The following is a 17,532-nucleotide window of genomic DNA, read 5'->3' as shown; positions in this document are numbered from 1 at the left end:
ACCATGCTCAAACTTCCAGCACCTATTACAGAGTCTTCGTGGCAGTCTTTTAGATTCCTAACACTGGTCGCAACACGGTGTGGAAGGAGAATAGTGCCAACACTAGCATTTAACCAAGAGTTCTTGGAGACCCGAACAGGGGTCTCGCCAAGCGGGTAACTGCATCCTGAATAGGAGCAGCAACGACACGTGAACTGGGACGGGTGGGGTTGAAAGTAACAGAGGCATCCACGGAATAAACAAGGTGCCTATGGAGGGAAAAATCGTCAGGAGTAGAATCTAAATGATTGGAGGTCAAAGTACTTAGTCCATGTAGGTTGACCAAACAAGGCGTGGTACAAATTAGTATGGAAAGGGATCGGGTAAGTGCGGCCACGGCGGGAACTGCGTTGAGAACCCCCAGAGAGAGAGAGAGAAGGGGGGGGGGGTTAAACGGTGCAATAGTTACAATGAGAGTCGTAGCTCGGCCAGGGGATGAGGTGGTCACCGCTCGGGGCCTAGGGCTCAACCCAACTACAGAGGAGGGAGGGGAGCCGAGGGGAGTAGTCAGGAGGGTCCGAGGAGGAGCTAGGTCTGGGCCTAATATAGCAGGGGCTACAGAGCCCAGTCTTCCAACACAGGCCGACTCATGGGCCTGGTCGCCCACCCAAGGAGCCTGAGAAGTCATAAGAACCGGAATCATCGGCATGGAAACAAGAGGGAAGACTTTCATTCACGATTGTGTCCTCACACCCACCACGGATCCACAGTTAGAAGACAGGACACCCAACAAGAGACATGTTGCCGGTCTTGCCGGGGCCCCCTACGGGTCCGTCGTGAGTATACGCCCCACAAACACAACCTTAAGAACTGTCAGTCTGTCGAGATCGGGTTCAGTGACGAAAGAAGGATTGACAATAAAAGCTTCCCCTCGCTCGCGACGTCAGGCTCCACAGTTCTACGGGTGAGAGAGTATGCCACCTCAAACACCCGGGCGTCAAAACCAAAGAAAGCCGAAAGGATAGTCAAGAGAGGCAAAAGGTCGGCGGGAAATGACAATAAGAAAGGATAAGATGGGGGAGAAAAATGAAACACAAGGAAAAGGAAAAGTCATCCAGCATAATTCGGAAGGACAGCTGCAGGAGCATAAGGCTACAAAAGGACAGAGGACTGTCCCATGGAGAATCACACTCCGGCAGCCGCCCACCAAGTCCCCTCACGGCAACAATGGGTCAGACAGGGAGGGGGAGGGTGAAATGAAGTGCTCTTGGTGGGACATGTAGGCATCATATCGTTTTGTAATATTTCACTTTTAATTTGCTCATTTCTCATTTACTTAATCTTTTACTATTATATACTTCTGTTATTTAAATCTGTCACTTATTATGAATAATTAAATAAATTAATTATTTTCACCATTTTGATCCTCAAATTTTTTGAGGATCAAAAGGGGGATCAGTGGAACTTACCTGATACTTTTGTTACTAATAATTCTGCCACGTGGAAATGTGTTTTATGTCTTTGTATAACTTATGTGTTCTGGAATGTGTTCAATTGTATATTTACTTGTTGTGCTTGGCTGTTTTAAGTTGTATTTATTTGTTGTGGATGTTTTTCTGGCTTGTATTTATGGAGTAATTTATACAATAATAATTTATGAGACTTATATTTAGCCATTATATTAATTCCTTAATTGTTGTATTTATATTTCTTATTCAGTTGTCTTTATTTAAAATTTTACAACAAAATTAATTTAAATAGACAAAGCTTATTGTCAATTATTTAAACATTTGATTTCTCAATTTCTTGTTCTTGTTACTGATTATTGTAATTTTCACTCTGGTAACAATACAGTATATTGTAAATATTAACTTGTTTAATTATATAACATTTTGGTGTATACATTTGCAGTATGGAGTGGAGTCATCACCGGAGTGAAGCTCCTCCACAAGTGTCACACGTGGAAGAGTTGACTATTGTCCAGGTGGTGACCCGTGACCAGCACCAGGGACCAGGTGATGACCCGTGACCAGCCCAAGGGACCAGGTGGTGACCCGTGACCAGCCCCAGGGACCAGGTGGTGACCCGTGACCAGCCCCAGGGACCAGGTGGTGACCCGTGACCAGCCCCAGGGACCGGGTGGTGACCCGTGACCAGCCCCAGGGACCAGGTGGTGACCTGTGACCAGCCCCAGGGACCAGATGGTGACCTGTGACCAGCCCCAGGGACCAGGTGGTGACCCGTGACCAGCACCAGGGACCAGGTGGTGACCCGTGACCAGCCCCACGGACCAGGTGGTGACCCGTGACGAACACCAGGGACCAGGTGGTGACCCATGACCATCACCAGGGACCAGCCCCAGGGACCAGGTGGTGGCCCATGACCAGCCCCAGGAACCAGGTGGTGACCCGTGACCAGCCTCAGGGACCAGGTGGTGACCAGCACTAGGCACTAGGTGGTGACCCGTGACCAGCCCCACGGACCAGGTGGTGACCCATGACCATCACCAGGGACCAGGTGGTGACCTGTGACCAGCCCCAAGGACCAGGTGGTGACCCGTGGCCAGCCCCAAGGACCAGGTGGTGACCAGCCCCAGGGACCACGTGGTAACCCGTGACCAGCCCCAGCAACCAGGTGGTGACCTGTGACCAGCCCCAGAAACCAGGTCGTGACCTGTGACCAGCCCCAGGGACCAGGTGGTGACCCGTGACTAGCACCAGGGACCAGGTGGTGACCCGTGACCAGCACCAGGGACCAGGTGGTGACCCGTGACCAGCACCAGGGACCAGTTGGTGACCCGTGACCAGCACCAGGGACCAGTTGGTGACCCGTGACCAGCACCAGGGACCAGGTGGTGACCCGTGACCAGCACCAGGGACCAGGTGGTGACCCGTGACCAGCCCCAGGGACCAGGTGGTGAACTGTGACCAGATCCAGGGACCAGGTGGTGACCAGCCCAGGGACCAGTTGGTGACCCGTGACCAGCCCCAGGGACCAGGTGGTGACCCGTGACCAGCACCAGGGACCAGGTGGTGACCCGTGACCAGCACCAGGGACCAGGTGGTGACCCGTGACCAGCACCAGGGACCAGGTGGTGACCCGTGACCAGCACCAGGGACCAGGTGGTGACCCGTGACCAGCACCAGGGACCAGGTGGTGACCCGTGACCAGCACCAGGGACCAGGTGGTGACCCGTGACCAGCACCAGGGACCAGGTGGTGACCCGTGACCAGCACCAGGGACCAGGTGGTGACCCGTGACCAGCCCCAGGGACCAGGTGGTGACCCGTGACCAGCACCAGGGACCAGGTGGTGACCCGTGACCAGCCCCAGGGACCAGGTGGTGACCCGTGACCAGCCCCAGGGACCAGGTGGTGACCCGTGACCAGCCCCAGGGACCAGGTGGTGACCCGTGACCAGCACCAGGGACCAGGTGGTGACCCGTGACCAGCCCCAGGGACCAGGTGGTGACCCGTGACCAGCCCCAGGGACCAGGTGGTGACCCGTGACCAGCACCAGGGACCAGGTGGTGACCCGTGACCAGCACCAGGGACCAGGTGGTGACCCGTGACCAGCCCCAGGGACCAGGTGGTGACCCGTGACCAGCCCCAGGGACCAGGTGGTGACCCGTGACCAGCCCCAGGGACTAGTGATTGTAATGTTAAACAATAAACTCAATACAATACGTTTTTCCACTCTTGGAGGAAATATTTGATGTGTTGAGGGTAACACTTGATAAAAATTAGTCTCAGTATCCTAGATGCCTTATTCGTATGTTTATGCATTGATTATTTTCTTATGATCCCGGAGATGCTGACTCCTAGATATTTCTCCAATAAATACTTCAAATTTTCAATATTGTCCATGTGATATATGGGAACTAGTATCATTATTACTTAGCTCAAATCTCAACCTTTTACAGCATTACACTGCATCTACTTATCTTTTGTCCACGTGGAAAGTCTGTACAGATTGTCTGTTAGCACTTTTGGGAATTTAACTCTCACATGGGAGTTTAACTCCCACATGGGAATTAAATCCATGTCTGATTTAACTGCATTCTTGGCAACACTCTGCTGTCTTTTTCAATAACCAAGGTCTGATCCAACCTGATAGGTCTAATAGGATAAACCCCGATTACCATGTGCCTCCAGCTCTTTAGTCTTGTGAGGCGCAGCATCAAAGTCCTTGCTGACGTCAAGTTGTAGAATGTCACAATCCTTCCAACTATCACCTTCTTGAAATGTACAGAAAAAAGAATGATAGAAAATTTCTTAAACATGAGCGGCCCTTAATGAAACCATGTTATGATTTCTTTATGAATCTGTTTTTCAAGATGAAAACGAATGGCTTTTTCAATTATCAATTAAATCCATTTCCAGCAATTGGCACCACATCAGCAACCATCCATCACTCCGGTACTCTGCTCGAGTCTAATGATTTATTAAATATGGTAGACAATGGGTCACTAAGCTTTACTTTACAGAACCTAAGCACCCTGGATAATGTTTTGTCTGGCTCTGGGGAGTAGTTTGCCTTTAGTTTGCATATTTGTTTAATAACTGTCGGAAAATCCGACACCATTTAATAATCATACAGATAATAGCTGTGTTGTATAAACAAGTTACCCATAGAAAACGTAACTTGTAGTGGAATTACCGTCTAAAGAAAACGGGATATCATCACCACATACCATTATAAATCACCACCTATTATGGTGGGAATTGTTCTTAAATACATTAGTCTTTGGACTTTACCATCATAAAAGCATCTTATATAAATTAACTTAATTATCAATATTAAAGTAGAGTAAATGTGACCCTTCTATCACCTTTGGACATCTGGACAATGTAAACCAGGCGTCAGAGGGAGGAAGGAGGGCAGCCATTGTTGATATACGAGACCAGAGGCTCACAAAGGAGCAAATTCGGCTCCTGTTAATTTTACTTGGACGTAGTGTTATGGAAGCCAAAGGTGTACCATTGTCAACACGCTGTCTACAAATTCAAGTTAAGTCTATCCGAAACCCGTTTATCATTCATTTATGGCCATTAATGTCAGGATATAGGGTGACCCGGTTAGATCGCGAAATCGCCTCATACTAAAGGTAATTAAGCCAGGTCTTCATGTTCCATGTACTGTTTTCTCTGATATACTTGTCATATATAGGTATCTGGCTTCACAGCTAGCGCACTTTTGACAGGTCAAGACGAGGATGCAAGATTTGTGCACCAGTTACTGGGTGATATGGAAGCTACCTCAAAGAGGATAATTTGGTGTCTACACCCTAGTTATACCTGGTGGACTAACCTGCTGTACTATAAGATAAGGAACCTCTTCAATGTATGTAGTTACTGTAGTTTGATTGGCTGCATACATATAAATATAAACCCCCCTAATGTGTAGAGGATCGATTTGTGAGATTATGAGATTATTGCAGAAATACAGTCCACTTAACATTATACAAATTGCTATCGAAGTATATAAATTAACGTAAATATAAATTCATATAAATTAAATAAATATAAATCTCACAGGTCGGTTCCCACATTATTTGGTCCTTCGAAACCGAATTATTTGGACCTTCGGAACCGGAATATTCGGTCCTATGAACCCACATTTGGTCATCTTAGTACCGGATGAACCAGTTAACCAGTGGATTCATTAAATAAACTAGTGCAGTGTTATTTAAACAAAGCCAGCAGTCAAGACGGCAGCGTAGCCTCGAGGGAGCTCAGGAGCCTCCCTCAGTCCAGTTCAGCTTCGTCAGCGGTTTCATGCACACCCACAGATATTTGGTGGCGTGTTATTTCGTGAAATGACAGCGCTAATATAGAATCCAGCCAAATTAGTGACTGTGTCTTCGCGAGATTGTTCACGGATTTCGTGGTGTTACATTTCGCGAGAGATTATCTACGAATTTTGTGGACTTTATTTCGCGAGGTCACTAATAATATTTAATACTTCTTGATAATATTAGAAGTTTCATAGAGGCTAATTAAGAGGCTATTAACAATAATTGTGTATATTATTTCTCCAAATAGAGAATTATTTAATATAAATTGCACTAGTGATCACAGTATAATATTTACTAATTGCCAACCCACAACAGGGTAGGATATGACTAGTTGAACTATTATTGCTCATCCTAGTCCCATTATTACCATAGTCAGTTGTACTATATTGATCAACCTAACACCATTAATGAATGGTCCAGACCCTATTTTGGGTGTAATTTTTAACAACTCGAGTTGAGTTGTATATATAATAAATTACTTATGATCATTACACCTTTGAGTGATTAATTAGTGTCTCTACCATCCTAGGGTGATATAGAAGAGCTAACCTAAAGGTACTTCCAGTGACACTGGTTTATCACTCAAATCATTAGTGTGGATGATTGTATATATATATAATGTGTATTAATTTTAAGTGCTAACCTCTAGTAGAGGTAGGATTATTGCCTAGTGAGTTCAGAATTTACCCTAGGCTACCATCAGAGCTTGTTCAGTATTATGAGCAGCCCAAGTACAAGCCCCACAAGGCTTCACCAACGAGCCAGTATGGATAATGCAGGGAGAATGAAAAGAACCCTTGCAGGTCTTAAAGGCCACTTAACAAGACAGATCAAGAAATGTGAAGATTTGTCACAACAATCAACAGTTGATTATGCTGACCTGGAAAGCTATTATCAAGCAGCTGCAGGTAAATTTGAGCAAATCAAATGTCAAATAGCAACATATGTGGCTGAACTTGCCAACACTAATTTATCAGAAACAGAAATAGACGACATTATGGTTGATCTTGCGAATTATGAAGATCACACTCAGGCCACGTTACAGCCTTATGTCAAATTAATTGCCCAGAACAAGGCAACAGCAACAACAACAACAGTTGCATCTAATACGAGTCAAGCGGAAGCTCGACTCCCTCCAATTAATTTACCCACTTTCTCAGGGAAAGATGAGGAAGATTGGGACGAATTTTGGAACAAATTCGTTGACCTTGTAGACTCAAAACAATCTTTACCAAAGAGTAGTAAATTCTCTTATTTGCAAGGCCAATTATCAGGTGAGGCTAAAACAGTAGTATCCCATCTGAGATTAACTAATGACGGCTATGATCTGGCAGTAAAACTCCTCAAGGATAATTATGCTGATCCAGAAGTAAGAACATCACATTTAGTTCATGAGCTGTTGCATTTACCCCCACCGGAGGCTTCAGCTGATTCACTCAAAGTCTTCAAGCTGGAGGTAGAATCATTGATCAATGCCCTCAGCCTGACAGCAGATACAAACGGGGCTGAGTGGGTCTTGAAAATAATTGTCCAGGAGAAAATACCTAGGGACATATTGAGACAAATGAGTGCTCATTACAATAAAAGTATCTTATCCATGAATGAAATATCTGAAGGTTTAAAGTCAGTAGTTCATCAATTACGAACACATGACAAATTAAAACCACCAAGTATACCCTCAGAAACCAATAATAGTAAACCACAGAGTACCAAAGGTACTCCAAATCAATCTAGACAATATAATTCAACACCAAAGTGGAACAGTAGCAGTGTGGGCGTATATGCAGTGGGACCCTCCAAGCCTATAGTTACTGTGTCACCCAAGAACGTGACACCAAAGGGTACTGGAAGCTATGGAACATGTTTGTTCTGCAAAGAGAAACATTCAATGTACCACTGCTCTAATTATCCTGATAGTGACGCCCGTGTTGAGCGACTCAAAGATTTGCAACATTGCACGAGGTGCCTCAGGAAACATAACATCAACGACTGTGATACCCAATTACACACCTGTAATAGGTGTAACAAAGGTCAGCACCATGCAGCATTGTGCAGAGACACCAAAACAACGTCTCCAAACCCCAAGGTGGAAGATAGCATTCCCACCACAGTACAGTACTGCAAGGTGCAACAAACAAAGAGTGTCCAATCGGCAAAGTCTAAAGGTAATACGACTTTGCCTACTGCCCAAATTACCATCCTGAATAAGAGGGCCAAGGTCCATACCCGTGGGTTGTTTGACCAAGGATCCCAGAGAACATATATCACTAAAAAGCTGGCAGATGAATTACAATTAAGGCCTGTAGCCCAGACGTCATTCAACATCTCAGGGTTTGTAACAGATGCAGGACCTCAAGTCTACCAGGTGGTACAACCATCAGTACGTTTAGGCAGGTACGTCTGTCGAGTACAAGCCATTGTGGTGGACAAGATACCAGTAGACCTACAAGTTCAAGGTCTGAGAGCAACAGCCAAATTCCTGAGAAATAGAGGAATAAAATTGGCAGATAATATTAAGTCTGATCACCTCAACGACTTCGGTCTCCTTGTAGGGACAGACTATTGCCATCAATTCATTGGTAGCCCTACTAAATATCAGGGCATAACCATGTTAAACTCTGCAGGAGGTAAATTACTCTCAGGCCCAGTATCAAGCCTGAGGAGACCTATGCCTGCAGATAAACAATACCAGTAGAAACCTAAATTTGTCAGCTGATTATATTTCTCCAGTAGCATTATACTAAGGAGATTACAGCTGACTATACCAACAGAGCTTGATGTTAGTATCATCATTTAAAGCTGGAGATGAGTTCATGAGGCTTCAGTGGCAAATCAGTGAACAGTAGCCTAAAACAGCTACAAGTCACTGCGACCAATGTCACTGAACCCACTGCAGTCTCAGAACCATACTTTACTTTAATGATGAGCTATTCAATCCTCTGAATCAATTAACTAAATTAAACCCCAATAAATCTGATGACTGATTTGATACATTTATTATTTAATCAAGATGTATTCCATGGGCCTCAGTGTTTATATATCAGTGACCAGTTACCTGAAGAAACTTCAAGTTATATCTAATGTCACTGATCTCACTGCAGTCCCTGAATCATACTTGACTGTAGTACTTGATCACATTCAGTCTTCTGGGTTAAATAATATGTAATAAGGCTTGAATATTAGCCTTTCAAGAGTTGACAGGGAAATGAAATCGCATTAGACTTCTAACCCCTGCAACTCTAGTACGGGACATCCGTCCTGTACGAACAGACACACAAATGTGTGATTATTAACTACTAACATCAAATTAATCTAATAATTCGAAGGAGGAGTATCGGTGTTCGTCTGTTCTAATTAGGACTTCGACCCGTGAGCAGCCCCTGGGGAATTATGTCGGAAAATCCGACACCATTTAATAATCATACAGATAATAGCTGTGTTGTATAAACAAGTTACCCATAGAAAACGTAACTTGTAGTGGAATTACCGTCTAAAGAAAACGGGATATCATCACCACATACCATTATAAATCACCACCTATTATGGTGGGAATTGTTCTTAAATACATTAGTCTTTGGACTTTACCATCATAAAAGCATCTTATATAAATTAACTTAATTATCAATATTAAAGTAGAGTAAATGTGACCCTTCTATCACCTTTGGACATCTGGACAATGTAAGCCAGGCGTCAGAGGGAGGAAGGAGGGCAGCCATTGTTGATATACGAGACCAGAGGCTCACACGGGAGCAAATTCGGCTCCTGTTAATTTTACTTGGACGTAGTGTTATGGAAGCCAAAGGTGTACCATTGTCAACACGCTGTCTACAAATTCAAGTTAAGTCTATCCGAAACCCGTTTATCATTCATTTATGGCCATTAATGTCAGGATATAGGGTGACCCGGTTAGATCGCGAAATCGCCTCATACTAAAGGTAATTAAGCCAGGTCTTCATGTTCCATGTACTGTTTTCTCTGATATACTTGTCATATATAGGTATCTGGCTTCACAGCTAGCGCACTTTTGACAGGTCAAGACGAGGATGCAAGATTTGTGCACCAGTTACTGGGTGATATGGAAGCTACCTCAAAGAGGATAATTTGGTGTCTACACCCTAGTTATACCTGGTGGACTAACCTGCTGTACTATAAGATAAGGAACCTCTTCAATGTATGTAGTTACTGTAGTTTGATTGGCTGCATACATATAAATATAAACCCCCCTAATGTGTAGAGGATCGATTTGTGAGATTATGAGATTATTGCAGAAATACAGTCCACTTAACATTATACAAATTGCTATCGAAGTATATAAATTAACGTAAATATAAATTCATATAAATTAAATAAATATAAATCTCACAGGTCGGTTCCCACAATAACTTCCTCGCAAGTAACTACTAAACTAGTTAACTCAGTCCTCTCGACCTTCAAAGATTTTTTCTGCTGAATGCATAGTTGAGTTTCTTTAGTAAATACAGACGAAGATTTTATTTGGAATACGTCACGTTTCTTTTCTTTATCAGTTACCTGACCTGCCTCAGATATAATTTGTGCCGTCTTTTCCTAAATCTTTAATATATCAGAACAAAAAGTTTTAGAAATGGTCATTGCCTGGTCTTCTATACACACTTCATAATTTGTTAATGCTCTCCTTATTTCTTTAACAATTCTAACTAGTTTGGGATTTTGTTGTTCAAGAATAACTTCCCCATTCTCAGGCCTTTGATAAAAGTTTTTGACCTACCGATAAGGTTTTTAATCCCATGATTATCCATTTGCGGTCATTATTATTTGACCTAACCACCCTAGATGGTAAACTATATTTTTAACCTTTACTAAGCATATTTTAAATATATTACAGTTTGGATATGTTTAACAGTTTTTAATTTCCTTTTGTTATAACCTTTCACCCATGTTACCACTTCAGACACGTTGCCCTTTACTCTTCACCTTTCTAGATAATATACATTGAGATATTTTAACTTCTCGACGGTGCTTCATAGTCTTCCCAGCTTGGCACCTTGTTCTGATAATTACTGACATCTTAAGCTCTCGCCATATGTTAGGTCTTCAGTTCTTGGGAGCAACTGTCGTTCTTCGCAGCACTCGTTCAAGTAACTTTATGTCCATTCTACGGTATGGCGACCATATTTGAAATGCATAATCTAAATGGAGCATAACAAGAAAAACAAAATGATGCAGAACAATACATCTTTTTTGATGTCTTGGGCCTATAAACCTCTACTGATTATTGAGGCTACATAAGTGCTCGCTGACCAAACAGCGAGTATACTTTATGCCATAACTGTATATAATGTTCTTTGTTTTGTTTTGATGTCCAAAGGGCTTGGACAGGATGTGGGAGGAAGAAGGATGGGGCGGTGAAATTCTTGGAAGAGAATCAGGATGTGGAGAGAGGAGGCTTGACAAATCGGTGGCCTGTCCACTGCTGGTTGGCATATGTTTTTGTTCTTGGCTTGTGATCTTCTTAAGAGGCAGGAGGCAAGTGCTGAGGCAGTTAAGTAAATAATTATCAAAAGAAGGCACCAAACCGGGAAGGCTATGTAGCACTATCAAAGTGCGAAATAATCAGATGGTGCTAAATATCACCAAGAATGCCAATATCAATAAGAATGCCAAGGAGGAATGAATAACTGGATAAAAGTCGGAATAATTAATAAGTTTACGGGAGATGGGACAAGAACAGATAGCTTCTCTAGCGGCAGCATCCATACGCTCATTTAAAGAAACACCAATATGGCTGGGAACCCAGCAAAACTCTACTGATTTAAATTTACTAGAAATAAGAAACAGTCAATGTTGAATCTCGATGATCAACGGATGGACAGGATTAATTGACCCTAGAGCCATGAGGGCACAACGAGAGTCAACTACAACCACAAAGGAGGATTGACAATGAGAAAGCAAGAGACGGAGAGCAGAGAGAGTAGCATAAAGTTCTTCTGTGAACATGCTATTCTCCAAAGGGAGGCGACACACATAAGTACGGTCAGGAAAAACAACAAAGTAGCCCACACCGTTTGCAGACTTAGACCCATCGGTGAAGATGGAAACACTGTGGGAGTGTGAAGAAAAGTGCTGAAGGAAAAGGCGTTTCAGAACCATAGGAGGGGTAAAAGCTTTTGTGATGCGGGTCAAGGATGTACAAAACTTTGGAAGGGGGACTCGCCATGGGGGCAAGGAAGGAACAATACGAGGATAAATATTAAAAATACGAACAGAAAGAGAATCCTGTAAGCGAGATGGTCAGACAGAAAGAGGGAGGCGATGAAGAGGAACAGGAACCACAGGAGGGGTAAAAGTTAAAGCACGACAGAAGCGAGAGGAAGGATGTTGCAAGTATTCGAACCCCAGTTGGAAACAGACCCAACTATAGGATGGGTTAACCCAAGTATCGCGCTTCCAAAAGGGTCGCCCAAGTTGGAAAAGACGAACGCTGAAAGAATATTGTTGAAAAATCTTGATAACTGATTAAACCAAAATTATTTATTAGTCAGAAGAAAGACAGAAACGCGATCTATATGTTAAACCTCTACCAGACAAATATTTTAAGTAAAACCGAAGATATTTGTAGTTGTATAAAAGTGGAAGTTTTCATCGCTCGTCGAGCTCGAAAACCGCAGCATTCATCTCAGAACCATGCCTATTTCACGCAGATTCCTTAATAAACGTAAGAGTTTTATATGTCACAAGAAAGACAGATATATAAGCTTCCTTTTAAATACCTTACCATGGGCATATTTAAATTTAAAGCGAAGATACGTGTACTTTTATAATAGCCGAGCTCCGATCCCGGACAGATCGATCGACGGATCAACTCTCTCTCAGAACAATGCTTATTTCACGAAAATTTGTAAATAATCGTAAATTTTTTATATGCCTCAAGAAAGATAGGAATATAAGGCTCATTTTAAACACTTTATCATAGACATAATTAAAGTTCTAATGAAGATTCATGTATTTCCGACCCCCGCATAGACTGAGCGACAGAGCAACTCTCTCTCAGAACAATGTTTATTTTACGTAAATTCGTTAATAAACACAAATGTTTTATACGTCTTAAGAAAGATAGAAATATAAGCTTTATTTTAAATACATTACATTAGACATATTTAAAGCTCAAGTGAAGATATATATGTTTTTATAGTGGCGTTCAGTAGCTCTTCGGTCATGGAGTGCAGACGCCTACGCACTTGCCAATATGTTGTGTAATTAACAAAGATACGCTTATAAAGCCTAAAATATTACATGCCTCCAGAAAGACTGAGCTATAATCGTTATTGTGAGAGCATCAAAGGAAATATATCATGTTGGAGACCAATGATATAGCAATTTTAATTTAAGTTTCGACTCCCGCCCGGTCGAGAGAGATGGTCGACTCTCGCCCCATCTATTGGAGATTCTGTCCACTAAAGACCCAAAGCTACTCAAACCTTCCTAGCATTACGTAAGCAATGAAGTAATATGGTATATTTACTCACTATAATGTGGATGCTGGATGCAGAACATGATAAAACATAATTTTACTCTGAAAAAATATCATTTCATAACAAAATAAGATGTAAATATGTAATATCAAAGGAAGTCGATGGTCCAAGCAACAATATCCTGGAGCGACTTATTCAAGATATATTGCTCTCTGGAAAGTATTTGCTGGCATATCAACCTTCTGTACACAGTGATCCAGTCGTCGAACTTCTCTGCTCAAATTATCGCAAATTTAATTTATGACAAGTAGAATGCGTATTTTTAATCAAATCTAACATAACTAGCCAGAAAACGTTAAAGATTATTTAAAAATACATGGTTGGAAGTTAAATCAACTCCATAGAACAACATTTTTGTTATAGATACTAATCGTTATTTGTTGGTATGCGTTCGCTACTTAAACTATCATGTACTGTATTTATGTAAAATCTCCCTGTTTCTTCGGACATGGAACACGGAACCTTACACGCTCTCTGATTTACTGTTTAATAGAGATTCACAAATAAAGCTTATGATTGTATACGTTATCAAAAAGGCAGTGACAAAGTCATTTTTGCATTTTAATCACAGAGATTAGATCTTAGTGAGATAGGAAAGATATTCATATTTTAAAGAAGGATTTTTGAACCATCGCTCTCCCTATCGATAGAAACTAACTTTTTTCTTGTTATTATTAACAAGCTTAGGTATACACAGCAATGTGCTGCTACCCTATTCTATATGAAAGATTACACAGTGTATATCAAAAACTAGCTATAAGTTCATCAAATATTCCCATCTCACAGGATGGTTAGTTATACATGGAATCAGGGGATAAAATACCAGCCTCAATAAAAAAAATCAACTGTGACTAACAATCAGGTGAGAACATAAAATATAAGGCCTCCGTTAGCCTCCGTTAGCAAAATCCGGGTACAGCATAAGAATATCTTCCAATATTCCTAAGTGTATGAAGTAATTACAGAGTTCAAAGTACCTTATACCATTTGGTCTGAAGTCACTTATAACAGGGCAATCACAGATATAGTGTTGGTGAGTATGTCCCAGCTCTTGTTCACATAGTTTACAATTGGAATATTCACCATTGGGGGCTATTCATTACCTGCAGCCACCTGCGATACATATCGATATCCTAGACTAATTCTAACAATTACAATGTCACACTGTCATTGTGACACTAGTGAAAGTTTTATGCTGTCCGTTCATATAATTCTCGATTCTAAACATGTTTACTTAGTTTAGTTCATTAATTATGCACCCCATATATCATCTTGTGGGCGGTAGTGGAAAAGGTTACAGAGGCACATAAACATGTCATAGCTCTTTATACTCTTGCTTTCTGGCTTTTGTGTGTCAGTGACTGCTCTTCTGTCTTCCCTAATTTCCTAAAATATTGCGGCTTTGACAGAAGAGATTGGAATGCCCATATCCCACTCAACTTCAGGCTTATCACATTCAGTTTTAGCTGCCTTGTTTGTGTCATCATGCTGGACAACACCTATATGAGAAGGTATCCATACAAATAAGACTTTGAAACTCCTACTGTTTGCAATAATAATGTTGTTTATAATGGATGTTACAACTACTGTACAACCTTTTGAAGATCAATGCTAATTTTATCTAGATAATGTAATAAACGAAAGTTTTCTATGTCAACAGAAAGGCAGAAATATAAGCTACACTTTAAATACTTGTCATAAATATAACTGAAGTGAAAGCGAAGATATATGCATTTGTATAGCTACTTGATACTGTACAGTTTCTTGATGGCTTGCTCTAAGAGTGTGAAGCCCTTCACACCAGCCTATAAATTGTGTAATTTATTTCCATATATGCTAATTAACCTTAAAATCTATATGTCAGAAGGAAGGAAGATGTAGACGTTAATGTGACAACATTTCAAGAAATATCTCTCTCTCTAAAGTTAAATAATACAATCCTATCGCCGGTGTCCGGACACATGAAGGCTACTTAGGTATCAGTGGCCAGCCAGGTGGAGATCACAGGCTGTACAATACTGATAAATTATGTAATTCACAGAGATACGTTGATAAATATTAATGTTTTATATTTTATTAAAAATACAGATATATACTTTGTGTCATACGTTAAATGTAACAATATTTCAGTATATATTATATAAGCATAGTATATATAGTTCAGTATATACAATATATAATAAGACAGTGTCAGACCACGGAGGAAGAATTGAAACAGGAATTTCCTTTAGTACTCTCTTATATTAATACATCTTCAGAGCGAACCATTCCTTCTGAAGATGTATTAATATGCGAAAGTACTTAAGGAAATTCCTGTTTCAATTCTTCCTCCGTTGTCTGACACTGTCACATTTTTCATTACGTGTTAATTTTCGTGATTTACACACAAAATATATAATAAGACATTGTATAATTAACAATATAAGTATAAGACCCAAGATATATTTATGATTTAACGATTTCCCATAAAGTTGCAATGATACCCTAATTGCACACTATCATCATATACAGAAAGAAATTAATTATAAAGTTGACCAAACCACACACTAGAAAGTGAAGGGACGACGACGTTTCGGTCCGTCCTGGGCCATTCTAAAGTCGATTGTGAACTTAATCGACACAATCGACTTAAGATTGGTCCAGGACGGACCGAAACGTCGCCATCCCTTCACTTTCTAGTGTGTGTGGTTTGGTTATCATATTTCAGCCACGTTATTGTGACTCCTCGTCTGCTTAACTTATAAAATTTAAGTCACCTTAATACACAAAACAGAAGTAAAGATAAATACTGTTTGTATATTAATTATGACGCATGATCGATGTCTAGTTGAACTATGGTTGAAACAGTCAGATTATATATGTCAGCCACAAGCAAGTAATTATCAAAAGAAGGCGCCAAGCTGAGGATTGTCATCCTCAGCTTGATGTACAGCCACTTTTACCTTTATTATAAACTTTAAAATATATTCTATATCATCATAAATTCGGAAACATACAATATGTTTCCAATTTTGTTTTATTAAATTATATATTTTGAAAACAGAGATGTACTCTAGTTTACCTAATATAGAGCATGAATACCACAGATTCGTCGTGCGAGTTGTAGTTTATTTTGCACTCCATACTTATCCTGTGAGTGTCAGTGTATTTTGAACCACATACTCATACTCATACTGTGAGTCTTAGTTTATTGTGCACCCTGTACTCATCCTGAGGCTTAGGTTACTGTACACCGCTTAGTCATCATGTCTCCCAAGGGGTCCGTGTAATTGCCCAAAGCTAATTACCCCCGAGGACCACAGGCCTCTTCCGGTTGGTCGTTTGGTCTGCCAGGCTGTTTGACGATGCTGTCGTTTACACACATTACATTATATGTGGATATATATATGTATATATATATATATATATATATATATATATATATATATATATATATATATATATATATATATTATTAAATATGACCGAAAAAGTAAGATTAATAATTCTAACACGAATTTTCTCAATCTTTCGTACATTTCGTTTCACTGTTGGAGGTAAATCAAAAATCAATTCTCCAAAATTCATTTTTATTTCTAGTCTGACGCGACACGAGCGCGTTTCGTAAAACTTATTACATTTTCAAAGACTTTAGTTCACAAATACACAACTGAATAGAACTTACGCATATCCGATTTTATATCTACATTTGAGTGAGGTGGAAGGGGTGATGTGGCATTAACACAAGACAGAACAAGATGTGGTATTAATAGGGTATTAATTTCATCAACACAAGACAGAACAAGAGAATTAATAGGGTATTAATTTCATCAACACAAGACAGAACACGAAACAATGGATATTGAATAGAAGTGTTTGTAGAAAGCCTATTGGTCCATATTTCTTGATGCTTCTATATTGGAGCGGAGTCTTGAGGTGGGTAGAATATAGTTGTGCAATAATTGGCTGTTGATTGCTGGTGTTGACTTCTTGATGTGTAGTGCCTCGCAAACGTCAAGCCGCCTGCTATCGCTGTATCTATCGATGATTTCTGTGTTGTTTACTAGGATTTCTCTGGCGATGGTTTGGTTGTGGGAAGAGATTATATGTTCCTTAATGGAGCCCTGTTGCTTATGCATCGTTAAACGCCTAGAAAGAGATGTTGTTGTCTTGCCTATATACTGGGTTTTTTGGAGCTTACAGTCCCCAAGAGGGCATTTGAAGGCATAGACGACGTTAGTCTCTTTTAAAGCGTTCTGTTTTGTGT

The 17,532-nt window shown here is 40.9% G+C and overlaps 1 protein-coding gene across 2 annotated transcripts in view; it reads left to right on the top strand.

The window, feature by feature from the left end:
• The window catches only part of LOC123760679 (fibrinogen C domain-containing protein 1-like), a 175,643-nt gene extending 173,467 nt beyond the window's left edge, over window positions 1-2,176 (top strand). For both annotated transcript variants that reach the window (XM_069328194.1, XM_069328193.1), the window contains one exon: window positions 1,891-2,176. In XM_069328194.1, the coding sequence (XP_069184295.1) occupies window positions 1,891-1,952 (62 nt within the window). In that variant the 3' untranslated portion in view covers window positions 1,953-2,176. The remainder of the gene's footprint in view (window positions 1-1,890) is intronic.
• The last annotated feature ends 15,356 nt before the right edge of the window (window positions 2,177-17,532 follow it).

Source organism: Procambarus clarkii, chromosome 21 (genome assembly GCF_040958095.1).
Source record: "Procambarus clarkii isolate CNS0578487 chromosome 21, FALCON_Pclarkii_2.0, whole genome shotgun sequence".
Lineage (NCBI taxonomy): Eukaryota > Metazoa > Arthropoda > Malacostraca > Decapoda > Cambaridae > Procambarus > Procambarus clarkii.
The sequence above is the reverse complement of the archived record's forward strand: the minus strand, read 5'-3'. Positions and strand labels throughout refer to the sequence as shown.